General features: G+C 37.5%; 1 protein-coding gene across 2 annotated transcripts in view; it reads right to left on the reverse strand.

Moving 5' to 3' along the window:
- The window catches only part of FAM193A (family with sequence similarity 193 member A), an 81,782-nt gene that overhangs the window by 40,864 nt on the left and 17,923 nt on the right, over positions 1–22,995 (reverse strand). For both annotated transcript variants that reach the window (XM_069795106.1, XM_069795099.1), the window contains exons 2-5: positions 7,726–7,791; positions 4,753–4,998; positions 2,220–2,386; positions 1,760–1,927 (exon numbers count right to left, since the gene is read on the reverse strand). In XM_069795106.1, coding sequence (XP_069651207.1) covers positions 1,760–1,927; positions 2,220–2,386; positions 4,753–4,998; positions 7,726–7,791 — 647 coding nt within the window. The remainder of the gene's footprint in view (positions 1–1,759; positions 1,928–2,219; positions 2,387–4,752; positions 4,999–7,725; positions 7,792–22,995) is intronic.

The following is a 22,995-nucleotide window of genomic DNA, read 5'->3' on the forward strand; positions in this document are numbered from 1 at the left end:
CAGGTTTTTTACAGCACAGGCAGGTAGGGAAGAAGAAAGGGATTAGAGAAGTACTTAAGAGTTAGATGTATAAGTGTGCTGCTGTCTACTACCTGCTCTTCCCTCATCACTCACAAAATAGAGTATTATCACTTTGCCATAAAGTCCCCCAACGTACAATAGGGACAGTACCTGGCACCACTACTTATTTTCAAGCAAGACCACCAGACAGTCTGTTTCTTGCCAGCTGTGTCTAACAGAGCTGAGCATGGAATCAGGAATTTCTGCCTTTTAAACATAGATTTACTTGGCCACAGCATGATCTTTGGCATGCTACCTACATGGTTTGTTTGGGGTTTTTTAGTTTGTTTGGCTTTGTTTGTTTTGGTTTTACACTTTCAATACCTACATTGACTAGCTTTGTTACAAAATTTTGCATGACATTAGCATCATGGACTGGACACACTGGTGTCTGCTCAAACACAATATCCTAGTTTTATTTCACACTTTGGAGACCATAAGGAACTCGACTGAAAAATAATCATATTGACATTTAAGGTTTCCTTCTTTGAGATACTGTTTTTGCCTTTGTATTTTAACAATCTCTCTCAAAAGTGAAAAACAGTTCTAGAGAAATCAAAGCTCATAAGTACATAAGAAAGGTACACAGTATTTGTTCCAATTTCCAAAATTTTTCCATTGAAGAGAAACTGCATAAAAATCAACCACCATTTTAGCTGTGATTCACTTTTAATTACCTACACACTATGCAACATTTAAGCATCTTTGATTTCAAAACCTATGTTGCATGTTTTGATTACTTAAACAAACTGTGACTAATAGGGAGACATACCATATTAGTCTACATTTACACAACTCATGTTCAAAACCAAACACTCAGTTTTTACATAACAGGAGTGCAATAAGCTTATTTAATTATCTATTAAGGCTGATTCAGTAGTATAGTTATGTAAAGAGCAATGCTAGATGACTACGATCTCTCAAGTTTCCTTACCTTGCTAGAATTTAGCTTCAACTAGAAACTCCACAAAAGAACTACAATTTGTCAGACTAGTCAGGCCTTAGTATATCAAGTATGTACAGAACCAAGGAGAGCAACTATTCCTTGACCACATACTCAAGACAGAAACTGAGATGAACCTCCCGGAGCACTTTAAGGACAGCCACACTATTCTCCAAAGGAAAAAACCCACAACTTAGGATCTCATTAAGCACATCTTTAACTTCACACCTAGAAAAGCTACAATTTCAACTTCTGAAATGAGAAAGAAGTTCTTGGAATCTGCCTCATCTAGTGATCAATAGCCAATATTACTTTTTTTTTTTTTTAAAAAGTCTCTTCTAGCTGCTACAACTACAGTAACATGTAAGCACTATTATAACTTGGGTTAGTTCAACAAGGTAAGATTTTCATGTGGGGCAATTCAAACTAAACAGTGTCTTATTAATAATGATCATCTCAAGGTCTTTTGAAGAGTACGATTTTGGGACCCTTCCAGAATTATACATTAATATTCCTATTGCAAACAGCATATTAATTTAATAGCTTCCCATGCATTCAACCTAGCATTTAAAAATCCTGCATGAAATGGAATTGACCGGTCTGAATCTTTCATTGTAGTGGAGAGGCAATCATTCCAAGCAACCAGACTTACAGATGGTAAATAACATTCTATTAAAAAGCAATACGCCAAACTACTTAAAAACTAACTTTAAAAATCCTCTTAGCAATTAATAGATATTTTTCAAAATGCTGTACCTATCCACCAGCTCTTTCATTCCTTCTTTATCTGGTACCAAAGATTGGTCTTGGTCATCTGCCAAAGGGGTCCCAGCTTGGCGATATATACACCGAACCATGTATCTTACTTCTGACCAGTAATTTTGAAGCTGCTGAGGTTCACGTTCAGGCTCTGCTGAATTTTCTCTGCAAATAATGACAAAAATAGTGACTCTCTATTTGTACATCGCATAGGTGTACTGATTCCTACTGTTCTGAAGATGTCCTTCAGGAAAAACAACATACATCTGAAAATGCTTAAAATAAAGTACATGCCTAAAATAAAGTATAAAATTGGAAAAAACCTGCCACCCATAAGTTACTGTTCTTGTCAGATAGCCTGTTTAAAGAGTTTAAGCATACACCAACAAATAAGCTACAACACTGCCGACAGTCTGACTATGGGCACCATGCTGTTGAGTTTGAATTCAGTTCTTACCTGCGCTCATTACAGGCCTCACAGTTGCATGCTATGTCTGAAGGTGAGGAATTGCTAAGATCTGCAGCAGGCACCGTCTGTGCAGCAACAGTTATTCTTCCTCCTCCTACAGATTCCTGCTGTGATCCACTGTTTCCAAGAGGCATGTGCAAAAGGAAATCTTGGCTCTGAAAAGAAAAAACACAGGTAGCCTTCAGTTTGTAAGGTAGAAGTCTGAAATGTTAATAAGTAGGCAAATAGTAATGCAGCAATTCTTAGTGCTGAATGTGTTTTGGTAGGACACTGAACCAGGCACAAAGAATTTACCTTCCAAAAGCATAATAAACGCAAGATACGGACTGAGAAAACCAATGATATAAATATAGTTTCATTTCTAATAACAAAAGCATGTTGGTTACAATTACCACCTTCATGTACTCCAGCATAAACAATGAACTAAGCTAAAGGAAGGCTTGCATCATCCATGATTAATCATAAACTAGTAAATCTCTTCAGTCTCTATTTGACAATATGTTTGACTTCTGAAGTTCAACAATCCCTTCTAGCAAAAAGCATAAAATCTCCTTGTTTATAAAGCCAGACATACTACTTCATACTAATGGATGTTAGAAAGCTGCTGTCATTGGGAATGGATGCTATCTCCTGTGTACAGTGCTGCTCAGTACTAGCAGATGACGCAAACCTCTCTCCCAAGGCTGCTGGTATTCTGGTCTCCAGTTTCTCTTCCTTCTCTGTGCTCCAGCACCAGTACACACCATGCTTCCTTCCTGCACCCTCCCCAGGTTGCCACCACCTTTCTGTGGCACCAGAGATCTCTCCCATGTCAGTAACATGACTGAAGGGCTTTTTTTTGTGCTTTACCCCAGATTCTGGAGCAGGAAGCAGACACAGGTCAAAACAAACCTGCGTGCATTTGCTGCCAACAGCAAGACCAGCTATGGGGGATGGTGCTGGGGCAAACAAAGGTAGCAACGAGAGCAACAGCAACCTGAATACAGGAGCATCTATAGCAAACCACTTATACTCTGGCTTGCAGTGACTGATAACAGATTTTTTTTTTTTAACTCATTTTGGTTTTTTTCCCCAGCTGGTTTCTCTAATTTGACTAGCCACCTAATCCATTTAGTAGCTATTCTAAGTCAAGCTTCCCAACTTGGGAAATCCTTTTGCTGTTTGCTTTTAAAAATTCCTCTAACTAAGAAAACAGTTGCCAAATTAAAAAAAAAAAATACTCTCAATTTTTATTTTACCTGGAGTATCTGCGACTTACAAAACATTTAGGAAGCAAATCCTCCCTTCCTTGCACTTGTAGGACACTTAATTTTCTTTACTAGTTCATTAAACAGAGCTTAAATATGTCAAAAATTTTTACTCAACTGAATAATAATGTGCTTCAGTCTTGCTGTGCTTTGAACTATCTAGGATGTGTTTACCATCAGACTACCAGTATAATTTCCTTACACGTAATCTTTTTTGACTAATTTTACTAACCGTTGTTAATAGCAAGAATATCAGTAAACACTAGTTGTATACAAGTGATATACTCTTAAAAAACTATGTTAAATGTGCTTTTAACATAAGTTTAACAACATATGCTACACAAAGACAATCTTTCTTCACACTGATTTGTTTACTGAAATAAAAATCTGTATGTGCCTATGGGCATGTGCACAGTCTGTTAGCTCTCTACAAGAAGATGTCAGCTGGAATCTATGATGCTTCCAATTATTGGAAGTGTGTGGCTTCCCAGATGAGTTGTGAAGATTTGGTTCTGCAGTATAGCATCACATTTTACTTCTAATGGGGTTTTGCTGGACCTGTCAATGAACTTTTTGTATCTTTCTGCTACACTGAGCACAGCTCTTAAGTGAGGTTGAATTCTCATTTGAAAATATATTTTAACACCTAATTTAGAAAAATCACAACTTGAAATATTAGCACCATGTATTAAATCAGTGTTTGCAGTGCGACAACAAAGAATAAGAAATTGCTACGTGCATACTATGTAGAGTTGTGCTTCTTTATTAAGAAAATACAGGAAAGAAAAGATGATAAAGCTCAGACACATGCAGGAAGGTGGCAGTGCAAGTACAGTGACTCAGGAACACCACTGAAAGAACAAGGAAAATTCAGACAGTTTATCTCACAAAGCGGGGGGAAGTACACATGAGCAGACAGAGACTAGAAAAAAGTATAATGATTAAAGTTGCATTGGTACGAGTAGAAGAAACAGAATTTTAAGTAAAGGGGAAAAGGACAACGTATGAGATCAAATAAACTGAAAGGGTAAAAAACCAGCAAGAAACAAATCCAAGCCTTGCTCTACTCAAAAATCTAAAACTCAGAATCAGAATTCCTGGAATTTTTGGAACAACTTGCCTGTTCAGCTTAGCTCATAGGAAAACCAACTCAAAATCTCCTAAAATATTTTCTAAGCATTTACAGCTTAAGTGGTTCCAAAGCACTAAGTAGCATTCAGCCCATCATAACAACGTATCTTCTTAGTCTACTGAACTGAAGTACTTCAACTTACCACAAGAGATTGCTCTATTGTAGCATGCCTTTCCTCCTTTTCGACTGTTCGTCGACAGTCTGGACACACCCACAGTGGAAGATGCAGCATATTGTTTGCTTTTGGAGATGTGGAAAGTGCTGTTTTGCTAGAATTTTTTATTCCGCTCTCTGAAAGCGAAGTATCTTTTCGTTCACTTCTACAAAGAAGACAATGCTCGCCAGTTGTATATGGTGCCCTTTGGCCCAAGCCAAAGGTAAATGGTGTCTAGAAATAAATGTTTTGATAGATAATTGGTTAGTCACAGAATACATACCAGAAAAACTTATTCTGAGATTGAAAAACAACCCAAAACATATTTTAAACAGTCATCATTAAATGGTGAATATTTGGAGTGTCCCAAGATCAAACACAGCAGTGTTAATAACCATGTGGCAAACAATTTTGATTATGAATACACTCCCGTTTAAAAAGTAATGTTTTTAGTGAGCATGGACTACAGCCTTCCTCTCTAAAATAATTTGGCCTAGATGCAATAATCTAGAAAGTAAAATAAAAAAGGGATAGTACAATTCCTTTTACTGTTGTCATTCTTAGAGATAAAAGGAAAATAACTGCTCTTTGAAGTTCTGCATCACCTCCTCTTTCAATACCGACTGAAACAAAGATACTTTCAGTTAAGCTTGTTACAAAATAAAAGCTTAATTCAGTTTTAACAAACACAGTCAGTTGGGTCTTAAAATCCACTGTCAGCTATTGAATAAAGTAGACTTGGTAACTTAGGAGGACAGAGGCAGTTCAAAACTTAGTTTCTCTTCAAAGATACTCCTGTGCATGAAGTTATGGTTCCGCCATGAGATGCTGATTATTCACCAAGACTGATACTCAAAAACATGTCAAGCAGAACAAGTGAAACAGAACCCAACTTTATAAAACATAAGCGAAGTTATTAATGAATAGAACAAAACATCTTGTAATGGCGGAATCAGATTTGTCCATTTATATTATGGCTACTAGCTCTGCCTTAATTAGCAAGATCTATGTAAGCCTCAAAATAGTGAAACTCTTTCTCAAAGGAAAAGGCAAAACTTAAATAAGTTATTGAACCATTCCTCTAGATACTGCTCCAACCCCAATACCAACAAAAATACTACTTTAAAGATCCTGTAGGGCTGAACTGCACAAGCACAGGTGAAAAGTTCTTTAGGGCAAAGGACTAGTTGAAGCTATAGCACAATTCACTAACTCTCTTGTCTTCACAGCAACAACAAATCAATTCCCTATTGCTGACATCTGAAGAAAAACAGCACAGCATTACAAACTCTGATTTTCATGTTCTTTGCATTTATAAAACTGACAGACTCAGCAACATGGAAAGAAAAACTGAGAATTCTAGACATCAAAAAAGACACACCAAATTCATCTCCACAAGTATCTTCTCCTTCAGAAGTTCATGAGAAATTTAAGTTAACAGTTTTAGTAAGAACAGCTAATCTCTTTACTCACTGATGCCACTTCAAGAATTCCCACCTAAGCACTGAGGCAAGAAAAAGAACACAATTTCTCCAGGTATCTACTGCAGGTTTTCAGAAAACATTCTCAGGAGAGAAGACTCACTCTGCCTCCTGAAAGGCAGGAACCATCCCCTTATTGGCTCTACAAGCATGAACAGATTCCTCAAGTTAGACATTCCTCTTGACTGACTGTGCTCAACTACAGATCTTATTAATGCCTAAAAAACCTGCAACCAGGAGGCCATGGCTGCTCATCTCCTTAGCCCTGAAAGTTTCCTTGTTAAAATAAAATTTTTTTGAAGCCAGATTAAGTCTTTGTTGGAATGATGACATCGTTATAGCTATTGCAGGTAAACCCTTATGAACATCATCTGCAGTCTGTCTTGCAACAAGTAGGAAAAGCAGAGGACAAAAACGTAAAAGTTCAGAAGTTAAGACAACCTGACACTTACTCTTTTGCAAAGGTAAGGTCGTGTCAAACATATCCCAGCCATGGGGCAAATACTTCTAGAGGTTAAGACTTGCGTGTGTAATTTACTTAAAGTTGCATCATAATCATTAAAAAAGCAATGGCAAATACAGCAGGAACAACAATCTTAATTCTGGCCACTTCACAGACTCAGTAAAACGCTAACAATCTCCCAGTTGGGCCCATATTTACAACAAATATGAAGTTCAAATGAAAGCACGTGGTTCCTACAGCACAATGCAACTCAACTGCTAAGAATGAACATTTCTGAGCAGTTTATTTCTAACAAAATTGACAGTTAGAACCTTGACAAAATCTAGACCATAAGTATCTCAGATTCCCCTTATGGCTCTGTCATACTAAAATGAAGCTATGAATTGCAGTTTCTTATTTATTTAAAATATGATGAATGCAGTGACTGTTCATGTGACCATTTCAACACAAGCAATAAACTCTTCCTGGATTAGATGAGCTTGGAATTAGGTCACATATATATCTGTATGTGTCTTCTGTGTAATCAGAGCAAAGTGTACATTTTGAGAAAAGCAAGATATTTTTCCACTAGTCAAGCTTCAAAAAAATGTGTGATGCATCTCTGCAAGAAAACACCCAGTCTCACTTTCTCTCTGAAACATGTTCGGATGTAACATTCATAAATGAAAGCTGGAAGTAGGACAAGCTGGAACAGAAATAACTGCATCTCTGCTACGTATTTAGATTTATTTCCAAGAATAACTTGTTACCGTAAAACTGCACTTTTTTTTTTTTACATCCATGTCCAATTTCAAGATTATAACAATAACATTTTACTTTAGAAATAGTAGCTTTCACTGCTTTTTAAAGCTTGAATAGTGAAATCATCAGAAACTGACTTCAGTTAGCCACGTTCCAATCTCAAACAGAAATCCTTTTGGAGAGTTTTCTCTAGTACATTTAATACTGTGTAAAACCTTCTCCAGTTAACAAATAATTCTGCTATCATATACACCCCCAAAATTTGGCTGCACATACCTGAGAAACACCTGTGAACTCTGATCCAACAGAACTGTCTGTAAACTGTGTACCATTTAGCGAAACCTGGAAAAAATTAATAGTACATCGGTTATAATAGTTGGGTTTAATGCTAAAAGAGCATTAAAAAAAATTAAACAACAAAACCTTCCCTTGCATCTGAGGGTTGAAAAAACAGCTTTTGAAACTTGAATGATTGTTTGACTACAGAGATGGAAAGCCCCTTTTCTTTTGTAATAAAAGTTATACAGATGCAAAAGTTTACAATTTATGTATTTTAAAAACTTTTGCACTATAGCTGATTTATTAGCAACTCTGAGATGAAAGAATTGATACAGGAAAAAAAAGCAAGTTATAAGCTAAATGACATTTTCCCTTCTGTATTTGATTGTTTGCATTTAGCTTCTAAACTTCTATTGTGAATTGAGACAATTACCAAAGATTCTTGCCTTTTGAAAGTCAAATACAATACTGCTTAGAAAAATATGCAGTGTTAACCAGGAAGACTCTTCCACAGCAAGCCTCCAACTGGCATTCAGCTATTCTGCCACAGCAGCCTTCCTCCTGCCCCAGGTTATAATTCATACAGAAACCTCTCAGAGGTCTCTTCTATACCTTGTTTCTCCACAAGTGTTACAGAGACTACACCAGATATCAATGAAGTGCCTTCCACAATTCCCAAGTGTTTTCACACAGCATTATTTGAGGACACTAAAACAGGAGTAAAGTTAAGACAGCATACAAATTCAAGTCAGTGACAATGAAGAGTCCTAGATCACAATGACTTGAAGAAAAGGCATTTGACTAAAAAAAAAAAAAACAAACAAAAGGGGGGGGTGGGTGGAATAAAGTCAGTCAATTATTTTATTCTTTATTTTCCCTCCTCTTGAGCACTGGTTTATCTCTTGAATTTCAGATATTATTTACCTCATGCCTCTGTTCCACCTTTCACATGTTTTTGCTAACCTCTTTTTGCTCTCCAGTTTTCTACCTACTATTGCCTGCCATTAATATTTCTAAGACCCCTCTAAAGACCACAATAAAAACCAGTCTGTTTAACATAGGAACCTCCACATCTTGTGTGTTAGTTTTACAGAGCTCAGAAAATATTTTTACCCTGCTACCAAACCAGAAACTCAAACTGGAGCCTCCTCCAGTACAAAGGAGTGTCCTTGAGTTTTACACAGGCACAGAATTACCGACTGCTCAGTTTACAGAGCCAGCGAGATTATTGCAAAGTCATTGTCTTCAGCCAGATTTTTCCAAGGCAAAGTAGAGGATAAAACACAATCTTCAAGTAATTGCTAGAAAAGATACAGATAAGAAGCTACACAACTTCACTTACATACCCTATGCTAACATTCAAGAGTAGGTATTTAAGAAAACATGCTCACATGTAAGTCAAGCATCTCAGATCTAAAATCATGGGAGCAAAAATGCTGATGTGGAATAACTTCCCTATTTTTATTCAGCTACTTTCCAAAAAGTGGTAAAAAGAAAAGGTCTTCTGAATTAAAGAAATCCTCTTCACCAAGAAAAGAAAACCTCCAGTACTGGAGGTCCACTGGTTATTGACATGCATGTGCATTCAAAAAAAAAAAAAAAAGAAACCAGTAAGAAAGTTTAGAATGAAATTGTTATCTGCAGCTCAAAAAAAAATTTTAGGGGGAAAAATTCAAAAAAGACAAGTTTATCCAAAAACATTATCTATTAATTAAGGGAGTACATTTACCTTCTTCACATTCAAGACAGTGAAAACAAGAAATGCATGAGCCATCACATTTAAACATGCAGATGTTGAATGACCAAGCTGAAGGCAGTCAGAAATGTTACAAAAGCAAAAACAAAAACAGTGGGAGGTTTCTGTTATCCACCAAATGTCACAGGATGCCAAGACAAAATACTGAACATCAGGAGTGATGGCTTCATGGAATGAGTTGTCATGCTACTAAAAAAAGAAAAGGCATCTCTTGACCCTAAGCACTGTGCCGAATTGGGTTCAAAATCTTAGTGTAAACCCCCCAGAATTTAGTGGTGACCTAAATATCTGCAGGAGGAACAAACACCAAGGAATTTAAAGAAAGGAATTAGAGAAATAGGAAGAAACTTAAAGGGAATAATCAAGAATTGTCCATAGGCAATTAGATTTAAGACATTGTATGTAATGCTTAGAGCAAATATAAAAATCACAAAGAGGACTTGAGTGGGGGTGAATAATGACATGACAGACAAGGGTAGGAGATGACTAAATAGCATATTAGAGAAAACATTAAAAGAATCTTGAAGACATTGTCCAAATGGGGCTCAAACAATAGCAAGCTAAAAACAGACAGACAGAAAAAAAATTACGAGACAGTCTCACAAATAATTTAAGGAAGTGAGGAAAAAAAAGTATAAAAACTACAACTAAATCCTTTTTCAAGGTACATGAGGAGCAAGGAGCAGTAGGTAGCCTGTCAGGATCTCCAAGTCTAAACTAAGCAAACAAATAAATGCATTAAAAAAATGCTCAAACAAGCAAAGGTCGTGTTAGAAACACCAGATTTATTTTTCACATCTTCACGTTCACTATGGAGGAGTTTAAAGATATTCTCCCAGTGAAAGGCTTCTTTATGGAAGATGCATTAGAGGATCTGTTTCAAAGCAAAACACTGCTAGAAAAAAGTGTGGAGCAAATGGTCAACTCAAAAATCAGCAAAGCACCAAGAGCGGATGACATTCAGCCAAGAGTCCTGAAGAAGCTCAAGGACATTATAGTTGCAGTAATGATTTCAGTATGTTAACACTTGCTTTATGCTTCACTGTTACTAGAGTAGAAGAAAATGATTTTTTTTTTAATATTTATTTTTTAAGCTTTCAAAGGAGATCTAGGAAATTGCATTTATCTAAAGTCTGTAGCAAGAAAGTGCCCAAGATGACAAAGTTAACTAATAAAACTAAATTCTTCATGTTACTAAAGAGACTGGAGAATGGCAGAAGGACCCTACAAGATCTAGTTACTGGGCCATATGTTGACAGATATAACTCTGTGTGCAGAGATTTAAAGTAGAAGTGACAAGCTAGACAGCTGTCACTTCTGGACAACCCTAACCTTTTTTTTTTTATTTTAATTAAAGAAAACTTATTTTTACAGTCCTGAGTATCCTTTTTAATGATTTTAAAGTTTTACGTTTAAAAAAAAAAAACTATTTCACAAAAATAAGTACCAGAAAGAAGGCTGACATGGATCAGGAACATGGGACTCTCTGCATGCACTCTTCACCATAATGGAAAGGGGAGTTGGGGCACGGAATCTTTCTGTTCTTTCTATAAATGTTATTTACAATGGAAAAGATATATGGAAATACTGTTTTTCTTGCAAGCTGCTGTCACACTAACTCACCCTCTATAAAATGTTAATTTTCTGGAGAATAAGGCATATACCACCTTAGCACATTATAATTTGTACCAGAAAGTACAAAGAAAGTGAAAATCACAGCTTAAACAATACTCCTTGATTTCACCTGAATGGCCGTGAAAAACCAGTTGAGCAATTAGAACATAAGCACTCAAAGACTGCCATGATTTGCTCTAACAGCCTGTCACTACCAAAATCAGACCTTCAGTGGGCTGAGTGACATATTTACTAGACAACACACCTCCATCTTTCTTGCAGTTGAAGCCTGGTGAAGTCACACAAACATCATGAAAGTGAGAGTGATGCAATGTCTCAGGAGAGCTCAGGTAAAGAAAAGCACAGGAGGAATATTTAGATTTGGCTCATCATCACTGAACCCTAAACAAGTTCAACAGAAATGTGATGCTCAAAAAATATGCAGGATTTAATCAAATTTCTCATGGGGGAAAACAGCTACAAAATATTGCACTTATTTTCTCAGGCGCATTAAGAAATATACAGATTAGGAAAAAAAAATGTTACCAAGAGACGATAAAGGCTACACTTTATTCTGCAAGGTCCTCATATAACAAAGGTATTCCATACCACTTGAATTAATTCCCTTTTTTCCTACCTAGGTGTCGTGAAATCAGCCCAGAGTGGGGAAAGAAATGCACCACCACATTAGGGAGATGAAAAATTAAGTTTGTTAAAACATTTGAAACAACACATTTTCTGTAAGTGTCTGAGTAACACTAAAGGAAGGTACTGCCCTTAGCCCTTGCTAGCCCCCCAAAACCCATCAGGATGTTTTGGCTACGCCATTTGCTCTCCTGCCTACACTTTTTATGCCAAAACCCATTTGCCACAGCTGGTCTGTGCTAAGCCTTCTCCAGCACTTCCAGTCACCGAGCACACTATGACATTGCTCTGCAGCTTCACATAGCAGCTCTGTCTCGCTTCCCACCGCTGTCACCCAACGCCGTTTGGGAGGCAGCAGTCAAGTCACACTCGCTGGAGGAGACCTCCCTCCCCACCGCCCGAGTGAAGCTCTGACTTGGGTGCTCTCCAGTCACAGGCTGAGCTGTTCCTCTCCTCTCCCAGGCACAGCTAAATTGGTCACAGAACTGCTGCTGGCAGATAAGTGACACTTACAGAATCCTAAATGATTTTCAGATATGAAGAAAGATTTCTTTATGCCTTCAGTTCAAGATATAGGAAACTATCCGATAAATGAAAATTTAGGATCCTTTCTCCCTAATCCCAACTGATTTAAGGATAAGCCATTCTGGGAGTCAAACACGCAGATGAGGGCTTCAACAATAGGTAGCAAAATCTGATGCAGGACATCTCTGGACAGGTTAAGATGTGGAAAGACACACAGGAGTAGAATTATTTTACACACGCACCATGGTTCTCTTCTCCATTCATCTAGTACCAGGCACCATCAGACTGGACAGCATGCTGGCCAGACCTCTAGCACAGCAAGGTTTTGGGGGTTGTTTGCTTTAAACACTGCTCCTGAACATTGTCAGTAGTGACCATAGTCTCTACGGTAACAGTAGCCTCTACAGAAGGTATATTACAGCACTGAAGAGATGTTATAATGTAAAAAACAGCAGTAAACTATCAACACTTACCCCTTCCTTAATCCTTTTTTAAATCCACATTATACCTAGTTAACATCTGGTATAGCCCAGTTTTTCAGAGGAAGAGCAAACTGAAACAGATCTACTTGGCAGTGTCATCACTCTTGCCTATATGATTTCATCTATTTCAACATTCTAGTTATTTTTCATCTGCTATGCTTTAAGAAATCCATGAACATTTTTGAAAGCATTGGAAGTACCCATCCAAGAGACTAAGAAAAATACTGTCTGGTTTCTCACAGAAAAGGTTGTCTTTGCTACACTCTGGACAGACCAGTTCCATGCACCACATGAAAGTGAGAAAAACTCATCCACCAAAATACCGTAAAGCCCTGAAGATATCAACTACTGTGAAACCGAAGCAAAACAAAGCATATGCCTAATAAAGCAGAACACTACCTGCACTACAAAAAACAGTGTACTCCATTTTTTCATGAAAGTAGTTGCTGTTAAGGGTGGTATAACACTGAAAGAAATGGTCCAGGAAGGTCTTGGAATTAGATGAGTATCACTCAGAACTATATTCAGGACTCCTCTCGAAGAGGATGACCACATTACTACTGCAGCTATTTGTATATTTACGGTCAATATTGACATGGCCAAGAAATGTAGAAGTGTCCTCCGACACAGGGTGCCTGGGTCTGCTGCAGTCAGCAAGGGGCTGGCCCAAGGTGACTAATGGTCCCTGTCCATGGTCATGAAAGTCTGACGCCAAAGTAGCAGGTGAACAGGACATTTTTCTCACAGAAGGCAAGACAGAAGTCTAAAGATTTTTTTTTTTTTCCATTGTTAAATAACCCCCCAAAGTACTAGGGGTTTTGCAGTAAGAGGACGTGCCCTTTTAGAAAAGCATACTGAAATGGTATTTTTAAAAAGATTAAATAATAGTTTTCTTCCTAGCACTGGAGTATGAAGAATGCAAAATTAACATGCCCAACAACAGGCAGGAAAATGATCAGTAATATGCAACACACTTCCAGTTTTGCTGGCACAGCAACACTCAAGAAACTCAAGCAGCTATCAGAGTTTATTATCATTATTTCAGAGAAAAAAAAAATTCTTTTGACATCAGTTACACAAAATCCAATTCCATAAAGCTTTTAGGCAGTAGCTTGGAAATTGGTAAATGACTGGCAACAGCGAAAAGTTCAGAGGTACCTACTTCCAAACATAGTCATGGTTTAATGTGATGCAATAGTGAAACACACCTTTGGTTTCAGGGGGACAGGTTGTATATGAATAAAGACCACCAAATAGTTGTAACTATAGCAATAGAAGATGAACAAACTACCATAGTATCCCTCCCTGATTTAGAAGCAGGAGTGTTTTGCTTAAGAAATTGACATTATAAACACCTAAATTTTTAACGTGATAATCACACACCTCAATGACACTGAACAGAATGCAGTTATACTTACTAACACACAATTGCTTGCCAGGGAGTCTTGGTATTATAGGAGAGAGATTGACAGAAAAAGTAATTATTGATTAGCTGCAAACGTCACCAACGGGGAAAGCTGTGAAGGTTTCCTACACAAAAAGATCCTTGTTTTTACTAAGGATGCTGAAGTACCAAATAGAAACCAGAGAAAGCAAAGATGAGGTGATACTAATTAAAATTCAAATATCCACATTAAGGCAGCCAACACGTGATCTGGCCAACTGATTAATTTTGCAGACTCTTAATCCATTTTACCAAGCATGCTATTCTGGGCATTAATACTCACAAACAGGTAAGTTATCCTTTCTCAGCCCAGCCTGCATTATTCTCATGTAGTCCACATTCTTGAGATTAGAAGACTGTTCAATGAAGAAAAATATATCCATAAACAGGTCAGTGATGCATGAAGTCAGTCCCTTGGTACTCCTTTAAAACGCTACTGGACTACACGCAATTTCAGAGAACCTTTAAATCTTTACGTCAGTTATCAGGGATATACAAAAGTGAAGGCTACAGAAGAACAAGCATTCCAAAGAGTGTCACAAGGCTTTTGTGACTCTCTGGATACAAAATCTGAATATTACACTCAAATATAAACAAACTACCTTTTAAGTCTGAAATAATTAAGTAGCAGGAGAAAGAGAAGTTGCCAGAAGTTGAACAACAGCCAAGAGTAAAGCGTTAGTGAGAAACCTGGCAGAGGCTCCAGATGGCAGAAAGCACTGCACATCAATACAGCTAACGTGTCGACTCAACCCTTACTTATGCTGGTATCTAATACACAGCACGTTTATGTTCAATAGCTATCGTACTTCACAGAAATCATTAACATCATACCAGAGAGCTCAGTCAAATATAAAACCTTACCAAACTGTTCTGAATTAGAAATAAGCCAAAACTCCACTCGACAGCCAAGGAGCTAAGCATGACGTGACTGCACACCCCCCTCCTGGTCACAGAGGACATTTGTGGAAGCAGATTTGCTACAGAACACCATCTTAGCTGTGAGATATATCAACTAGCTATGATAATCAACAGCGTGTTACTAAAACTGACTTATGTATGATCTTGCGTATATACATTTGGACAGGGCAAGTTGGAAATATTGTGACTGTAAAGTACACTAGCCCATTTTGTCATGCTCCCTCCATCGTGCTTAGCCAGCGGGAATTATGTACTCAAGGGCTAACCACAGGAAATAACCTATGAAGGGGGAAGGGAGACAATGCTGGCAGCAGGAAAAGATAATTCATCTAACTTGAGAATTCACACTCATTTTGTTTGTAAAGACAAGCAAAAGATCGGAAAATGCCAAGCAGACAGCACCAGTGTTGCACTCAATTACAAACTCAAATACTTGTTCGAGGAGCTAACAAGGCTGCTGTCAAGCAGGTCACTTATTTAGGCCTCCAAAAGGTGAAGTATGATATTACTTCATATTAGGAACAACATATTAAGATAAATCTATTAAAAGTTTTTAAGATATAATTAGCAATAGACAGTCATCATATTAATTCAAAATTAGGTACTCACTATCCAAGCACCTCCACAGAAAATTCTTACGAGCAAAATGTTTCTATTCCTTTTGATTTGTGCTACTGCTAAAATAGTTTGTGAGATCCCAGGTAAATCCCTCTTTAGCCAATGTAACAAATAGGTTTCTTGTTTGTAATTTTCCTCATTATTCATATACAGTCAACATTACAAGACTTCAATAATTTTAGTGACACTTCTATTGCAATTTCAATCTTTTCAATGTAATAACATTGACTTCCGGTGTTTTCTTTATTAAGTAAAATCACATAATTACAGAATTTGACTAACCTGCAAGACAGGTTCTCTGAAGGCCTTCCGTCTTCAACAAGTCATATTATTAAAACTTATCACTTGGATTTAAGTAAACACAACACGGTATTTCCACAGCTTAGTAAAAGCTATTCCTAAAATAAATTGTTGATGTCAAACGAGCTGACAAGCTGAGGGTGGGAAGGCTTAATCTAGAAATCTCATTCTACCTTGCATATAGATAACAAAGCAAGTTTACTATGAATGACTCAAAACTCCAACAAAATTATTCCTCTCCCCACACCCCCAAGATCCCAAACCTGATTTGCTTCTTCTCCAGCAGTGAAATCCCTTAGGACCTTTGCTACTAAGTCAAAACATCAAAGGAGTTTTCAACAGAAACTGAGATTATTTCAAAGGAAATACTTTTTCTAGTTGAAGCCTTTATAGATGTTCAATCTAGGGAGAGGAATTATAAAAAGTATAAGTAGCGTAAGTAGTAGGCATATACGGGACTTGTTCAAAAAGACCAATACTTTCTGATTTAGCAGAAGTTTTGAGTTAAGAGTGAGGTTGGGAGGCTCTTGGAGAGGCTGTCCCTGTCTCACCCATTTTGGGAGGTACCCTAAAACAGAACAAGATGACAAGTCTCTACTACCCCCTGCTAAAACTCAAGTTTAAGTTACTTGGCCAACAAGACCTTGTGTCAAAGAATTTTTATAAAATGTCAACTATTGACAGGCTCATCACAGGGGCAAGGGGAGGAGGAGGGTAAGTCACCTGTACACAGCCCTGTTTTTCAACACAAAGCATAATATTAGTACTTGGAGAAAGTTAAAGGCATTTCCCCCCCCCCATGGTTTGGCAAAGTGCTGGTCATGCACTGTTAGCATCATCCGGATCAAATACATAGATAACTTTAACAAGTCAGTGCAAAAAAGTATACGTAATCAAGGGTTTGTTTTGTTTTCAGTATGACCAGACACACACAAAAGCCTCAAAAACAGAGCTGGGAGGAAGGAAATCGGACAACACTGAACAATGCAGAATAGGAAAAAAACCAGTCTTCCTTCTACTTGTAGTTCTTTAAGGACTCAAGTCCTCTGAAAATAGGTAAAAGCAACACTTTTGGTAGATTTACACAGAACCGATTATTTACCTATTGCATCTTTTTTTCCTTTGGGTCCTCAGAGCCAAGATGTAACAATTCTACTCTAGCACAGTAATCAGAATAGACTGAAGTCTAAACAGCTAGTTAAATGCACAAACCACAAACCCATCAAACCTTGACTGTCAAAAAGCTATACTCAGAAACACATCCATCTTAAATAAAATAAGCTACTCTGCAAATAAAGGTGCCTGAAACTATCTTGGGAAAGTTTTTTTCAGTAGTACCTCAAAAAGACAACTTTGAAGTAGTACTTTCAAAAGAAGGCAGATACTGTTACTCTGTAATGAGTTTTAAGGGAGCAACATCTATATTCTGTGCCCTTCCTCTCACGCATTCTTCAATAGCACACTCAATTTTTCTTTTAGCTGAATCAATCTAAAACACACCCTTCAGGAAATGAGCATCTGTTAGGAATAAGAAGTTCACAGGTTATAATGCCACAATATGAAAATGTTAGCACACACAAAAAAGCTATGATCTCTGCAGGAACTAGGAAGCATTCACAAACCAAAATTAAAAAGATATAATGGGATACAGATCGGAGTTTCAAGACAGAATGATCTACAATCGCTTAACTTTTTAACTGGAAGTTAAAGCAAGGTTATACTCAAAGAAGAGGTTTTTCATCTGTTTTGTTTTATTACACAAGGACAAATTACTTCCTTGGACATTAATTTGAATGATGCAGTCTTAAACTATTCATTCCATGAAACTTACAGATGAGTATATTCATTCCTACCTCAACCACTGCAATAAAATCCACCACCTCCACCTTTTTTTAAAAGAAGTCTGATGTGACAACTAATCACTATCAAATAATACCCTAAGAAAAAAACAAAACAAAACAAAAAAAACCACCACACACAGTTGCTTTGTAGAATGAAGCGTCCAGACCCTACCAGAAGTCCTGCTGTGCTCTGTAGACACTCTAAATTGAATTCCACCACTAAAAACAAAGCTACATAAGCTGTACTTAAGAAAAATATTAAGCACCGCCTGGCACATGATCTCATGAAGTTTGTATTAACAAAGGCCAAAGACCTTCCTGAATTGATTCCTGTTTGGGTGCTTTTTCCAGAAGATACGATCTAGTGTAATCCCTATTCAAAGATTGCAAGTAGCAAATAAATGATCTAAACCAGAATTCATCTGGGCTCAGAATCAATTAGCAAATTTCATTATATTTGTTTACTCTCCATCATCACTTTTCTTCTGTTATGTGTTCAGACACTTCTATCTGATGAGCCATTTATTCCTTACCTTCTGAGAAACTGGAAAGAGCTAGAAAACAGGTCCTTGGAACTCAGGAACACAGACAATTAGCATGACCCTTTCTACTAGGTAGCCATAAGAACTGGTGGCACTGAGGAAGAAGTCCCTGCCAGATACAAAACAACCTCCCTACTCCTCCGTTTGATTGTGAATAGATTCAAGGATCAGGCTAGTCTGTCTTCTTTATACAAAATAGTGCAGCTAGGCACAGGCCATCAGCACAGCCACCCCCAAGGTCAGTCTGTCTATCTAGCTAAGTCACACAAAATTTGGCAACACTTGCATGAATACTGTTTGTTTGTAGCATATAACAAATACTGGTTTTCCTTAATCATCTGAGAGCTCTTATTATCCCTTTCCAAGTCATTATATCCTCTGGAAGCTTTATCAATAAAATCTCACGTTTTCTTCCAAGTCAACACAAAAAGATCAACAGCATTAGCAGAATTCCCTGTAACCAGGACAAAAAGCTGGAATCACCTAGGAACAAAAATACTTCTGTTGCATTCAGAAGTGAACAAGCTGAAGTCACCCTTACTTTTTCAAGAGCAGTAAACACTAGATGCAGTGCTACCCCAACCCTGAAGATAAAACTCCCCAGCCATCCCCATAGCCCTGCATAAGTTCATTCTCAAGGAAGATGTATGCTTCCAAGCAACGGTTATTAATGCGATAGTGAACCTGCACCAACCGAAGTCTCTGGTGGTTAATGGTTAATTGCTTTCCAGTGGAGAAGGATCAATACAGGAGAAAGCAACAGATCCCTGATGCCACGAAAAGTGCCTATGCTTGCAAGTCCCATCTTGTCATTTTATCTTCCTTTCAACCTAAAACCATCTGTCTCATCTTACAAAAAACTAAAAGTATCAGAATCACAATTTATACCATGCTTAAATCTATAAACGCATACTAGAAAAATACGTATCATCTACAACACTGAAATTCACACTGTATTGCAATAAATGAAAGATATTGCTCTCAGGGGGGTGGGGGGTGGAAATAGAAGCCTAAAGCTGCACTTTTATCCAACTGTCAAACTTCACTTTGTAAACTACAAGCATCACTGTTTGTACAAATGGGCAGCCCTCAGCTGATGAGCCATCTCCCCATAGCATCACAAATAGAGAAAAAATTCACTTCCAGAATAAAACAAAACATTAGTTTTGGTCATTAAGAATTAATAATTTAAAAAAAAAAAAGTATCTGTATTTAACCTTAAGGGAGGGAGGAAGGTAAAACAGGATTTATCATAGAAATATTACAGCTTTCTCAGCATACTAAAACAATGACCCTTTAGCAAAGAAATGGTGAAGACAGAAAGAATCAAAGCCATACGTTTTGAAGTAAAAAAATGAAATACAAATCAGAAGGCTTCAAACTATGACATAAGCTTGTGCTCATCTTTTTTGTAATTATATCTTCATTCTTCTCAAAGAAAAATGTTTTTAAACAGAACAAAACCCAACAAACTACAATAAGTATGAGGCTTTCAGCTCTTAAATTGTGTGTAACCAAGAAACTACAGCATGCCTACACTTGCGCAACCAATTACTTGGCTAAATAAGACCATTTATTCAGATTAAAGCCAGCAGCAATTAATATCCTTATCTTCTTTGTATTTTGCATTGCATTGATCTGAAGTACTGCACATAAACTGAAAAATACATTATTAGAAATTGGTTATTTTTTAAGAAGTATCACTATGCACATGCATATTAAATGATTTGTACTAATAATTCTGTAACTTCTTCCTTTCATCTTATTCAAATAATTATTCATATTTTACATTTCCAACTGTCACAATTTTTCAATTCCCAGCTCCAAATCAAGAAATTTCACATCTTAAGGGAACATTAAAAAAAGTCAGAGACACTGATAAGTGTCTTGTGCTGTATTTGCAACCAAATATCCTTTCTGAGATTAATTCTCCATCAAGATTTGGAAGCTAATGGGGAGGATTTGGTTATACCAAGGGCTTATGCCCATCCCCAAGACTGTGACAAGGAAACACGATTCCAGGATGCACCACCCTGTTTTCAAGAGACACTCGAAAGTATTAGTACTGCTTCACAGCCCTCTGGAGGAGACCTCATTTGGTCAACCACCTTCAAGAAATGACTAACTGGAATAGACACAGTGACAGCCAAAGGGGGTCATCAGCAAGAGGCCTGGTTCATTTAGCTTAGCAAAGCAATGAAGTTCTCTCTGCAAATGCACTGGGGGTGGGCGGAAGACAAGAATTAAACTGAGGACAGGAAAAGCAGAGTGAAATGTCCTGGAATACATTCAAACTGAAGTAAAAGACTATCAGTCACAGTATGAACGATGTGAAGCAGAACTAAAGATTGGGATAGTGAAGATCTATTTCAAATGAAGTTCAATCACTTAACGAAAGCCATTTTATAGTATTTCTACAGATAGGCAGTATGAAAAAAACTGCCCAGATCCCTTCACATTTTTATCACTATTCACATGAAAAAACTTTGCAGTTGCCCAAATATATCTGCAACTCAATTGTAATGTATGAGCTGCTGTCATGGTTTAACCCCAGCCAGCAACTAATCACTATGCAGCTGCTCACTCACTTCCCCCCCACCCAGTGGGATGGGGGAGAGAACCAGGAAAAAAAAGTAAAACTCATGGGTTGAGATAAAAAACAGTTTAATAGGACAGAAAGAAAGAAAATGATAATAATAGCAATAATAAAATGACAACACTAATATAAAAGAATTGGAACACACAGAACAAGTGATGCACAACGCAATTGCTCACCACTCACTGACCGATGCCCAGTTAGTTCCTGAGCAGCGATCCGTCCCCCCAGCTCGCCAACTCCCCCCAGTTTATATACTGGGCATGACATCACACGGTATGGAATACCCCTTTGACCAGTTGGGGTCAGCTGTCCTGGCTGTGTCCCCTCCCAACTTCTTGTGCCCCTCCAGCCTTCTTGCTGGCTGGGCATCAGAAGCTGAAAAATGCTTGACTTAATCTAAACACTGCTTAGCAACAACTAAAAACATCAGCATGCTATCAACATTATTCTTACACTAAATCCAAAACATAACACTATACCAGCTACTAGAAGGAAAATTAACTCTATCCCAGCCAAAACCCGAACAGCTCCCTTTGTCTTCTGGGTGGTTTTTTAAATTCTATTTGCAGCAGGGGAGATGAAGGGAAATTTGCCTCGAGTAGTTTTTAAGGGTCTTGCATACCTTTTAACACTGCAATTAAAATAAAAAGCAGAAAAAATTAGTATTTTAAGTTTTGTTTAAAGGTATGGACAATTTGCAAGATAAAGCAAACTTGAAAACCTGCAACCAAATTAAAATCAAATGTAATATTAAGCCATAAGGGAAGGAGGAGGAAATCATGTCTTTTACTGGTTGAAGTATAGTAATTAATTATATTTAAAGAGTTTTCTGCACAGCATTAAATGCTATTCCCTAGCTGACAAGTGAAATGGCAGCAGGTATACAAAATAACAGAACTAATTTGAGCGTGGACAAGCTCAGACTTGAGTGAAAAAAGACTTGGGTCTGTAATACCCAGATGTGCAGCCACCAAGAACCCAGACTCTCCAGGGGAAAAAGGGAGGGAAAGAGATTTTGTTTTAATTACATGCATCACAAATTCTTTAGGAGCACATATCCCACATGCAATGCTTCCCTTCTTTGTAGCCAAATATGACACAGCAGAACAGAGCCAATCCACCTCCTACCAGGATTCTGCCTTTCCTGTACTAGAAAAATATTCAACTTTTTTCCAGCAATTATGCAGCCACATGTGCTAAAAAAATACCAAAAGCTAATAATGACAATTCAAGCATTTCTTTTCCCCAGTACAATGGCAAAAGTGTTCTGAGCAGGTAGTTAAAACACCCCAAAATTCTCTCAACTAGCCCTGACAGGTAACAACCATGCATATACATTTTTTCCTAGTAGAGAGTTGTTAGAGATTTAATCTGTTGTTTATACTTCAATCCTGAAGAGAAATATGTAGAATTAATAGGATTATGCACAAAAACAACAACAACAAAAAAGTGCCAGCACTTTCCCTATGAACAGTAAGAAACATTCACCCAAAGGCAAGTTTAAGTGCGTAAGACAACATTTAGGAATTAATTACTTGAATATGTAGCTTCAATGATACAACTGTAGATGCTCTATTTCAGGAATTATGTTACAAGAAAATGACCTCACCTGGTAAGTGGTAAAGGGTTAAACACACTCACTCTTGACAGCAAAATCTCCTATTAAGTCAAGCCATGCACGGGAGAGGGTATTTTCAGAAGGATCCACCAAATACAGTTTCTAAAACTAGCCATGTTGTTCCCACAACAGAGAAACAGAACTGTCAGGCAAATTGCATACGCTGTACTCGGACATGACACAGACAATACAAGGCAGAGAAATAATTCTCCAGTTCCAAGCTCCTTCAATTCTGCAAAAATCAGCATCAATAAGAAGCAGAGTCCTAGTTTAATAGCTAAACTTAAGAGCAATCAGCAAAATTACTGGAGAAGATGCAGCAAGTAAGCTTTAACATCAGAACTGCATTCAGAGGTTATCTT

Source organism: Haliaeetus albicilla, chromosome 1 (assembly GCF_947461875.1).
Source record: "Haliaeetus albicilla chromosome 1, bHalAlb1.1, whole genome shotgun sequence".
In the NCBI taxonomy this organism is placed as follows: domain Eukaryota; kingdom Metazoa; phylum Chordata; class Aves; order Accipitriformes; family Accipitridae; genus Haliaeetus; species Haliaeetus albicilla.